The following is a 1,452-nucleotide window of genomic DNA, read 5'->3' as shown; positions in this document are numbered from 1 at the left end:
TATTTTCATTATGGCTTTAGGATGGAAGCGCTTCAGATAGTCCCGTACCCCCCTTCCCCCAAATCAAAACCCCGGTGGCAGTGACAGAGCCAGGAAACAACCTAACCTACCAGCCTTCCCCACCGCCTAACCGGGCCCGGTGGTTGCACTCCAATCGCCCCTGCTTCCCACGGCTCCGGAGGAAGCGGCTACAGCCCATTCCAGTAGATCCAACGCCCAGGCCTGGGCGTAGGGAGAGAGCCCTTATTGGTGGCTCGCGGGCAGCGAGGCCCAAATGGGAATAGGGCACGTCTTCAGCCCACAGCAACTAGGCGCCAGCGGCTTCAAGGGAAGACTTTGGGACCTGGATAGGGCTCCCCCTCGCACCAGAAGTCATCGGCTTGCGGGGTCTCCAGTAGCCACACCTCTCGGGGCAGGTCACAGGCCGAGCCGGAGGCCTCCTTGTCCCTGACGGGCTCCAGCACCCGGTAATAATGGCAGTCCCGGCCATCGTCGGGGTCATAGGGCGGGGCCAGAATGTCCAGGAAGGCGGCGGGTCCGTACACAGCGTCAATCTGGTGCAGGTTGTCCTGGTGCGGAGTGAGGACAGAGGGGCCGCTGGCCTCGGTGTACTCGGCCCGCGAACGCAGCACGCCAGACCGCACGGCGTCCCGCTCCCGGGCCTGCAGCGGTGGCTCGAACGGCTGCTCTGGCGGCGGGGCCCGCGGTTGTTGCCCGCCGCCCGCCTCCAGTTTGTCCATGCAGCTGATGCGCACGGTGCCATAGAGCACCTTGAGCATGCTGTGCATGCCCGGGTGGTCGTGCAATGGGATGGACGTGCCGCTCTTGAGCAGGAACACGCCGAGGCTGAAGCCGTCGGTTTCGTAGATGTGCATGTAGGTGACCGGCGGCAGGTTGGGTGGCAATGGCTGCAGCGTGGCCTTACGCGGGGCGATGTTCAGGTCCTCGGCGCGGACTTGGGTCAGCAGGTTCTTCAGCTTGCTCAGGTTCTCTGGGAAGCCCTGCGGCATCGAGGCCTCGGGGCCTGGAGCCGAGCCGAGGTCGGAAGCACTGCGGCCGTCCCCGCTGCCCCAGAAGGTGAGGCACGCCTGGCGGGCGATCCGTTGAATCAGGGAGGCCAAGTTGTCTCGGGGCATGCTCGGCTGTTCCTCCGCGTGCCGAGGCCGGCCCCCCGCCGCCACCTGCTTTCCTCCGACCTTTGCCGTCTCCCGCGGCCGCCAGGGCTGCCCGCAGCCCGGGGCGAAGCTAGAGGCCCCGCAAGTACGGGTCTTTTGGGCGCGCGGCACCGCCGCGGCCCAACATCCTCCCTTTTTAATTCCGTTCTTGTCATCTCGTACCAAACACTGGTGTCACCTAAGTACCATGCCACTTTATCACGGAAGGAAGTCTTCCTTAATTTCAGTCTGCCCTAAATCAGTGTAACTGTTAGCTGGTCAGGCCACCTCATATAAT

General features: G+C 63.9%; 1 protein-coding gene across 1 annotated transcript; it reads right to left on the bottom strand.

The window, feature by feature from the left end:
* Nucleotides 1–323: 323 nt before the first annotated feature.
* On the bottom strand, nt 324–1,136 carry LOC114204659 (2-aminoethanethiol dioxygenase-like). Its single transcript, XM_028097880.1, has one exon. The coding sequence runs from the start codon at nt 1,134–1,136 to the stop codon at nt 324–326; it is 813 nt and encodes a 270-aa protein (XP_027953681.1).
* Nucleotides 1,137–1,452: the final 316 nt, after the last annotated feature.

The sequence above is a fragment of the Eumetopias jubatus genome, unplaced genomic scaffold (genome assembly GCF_037043125.1).
Source record: "Eumetopias jubatus isolate StellerSeaLion01/CBP00866 unplaced genomic scaffold, mEumJub1_p1.0 scaffold_6, whole genome shotgun sequence".
Taxonomy (NCBI): domain Eukaryota; kingdom Metazoa; phylum Chordata; class Mammalia; order Carnivora; family Otariidae; genus Eumetopias; species Eumetopias jubatus.
Note: the sequence above shows the minus strand (reverse complement) of the source record. Positions and strands in the feature narration are given on the sequence as shown.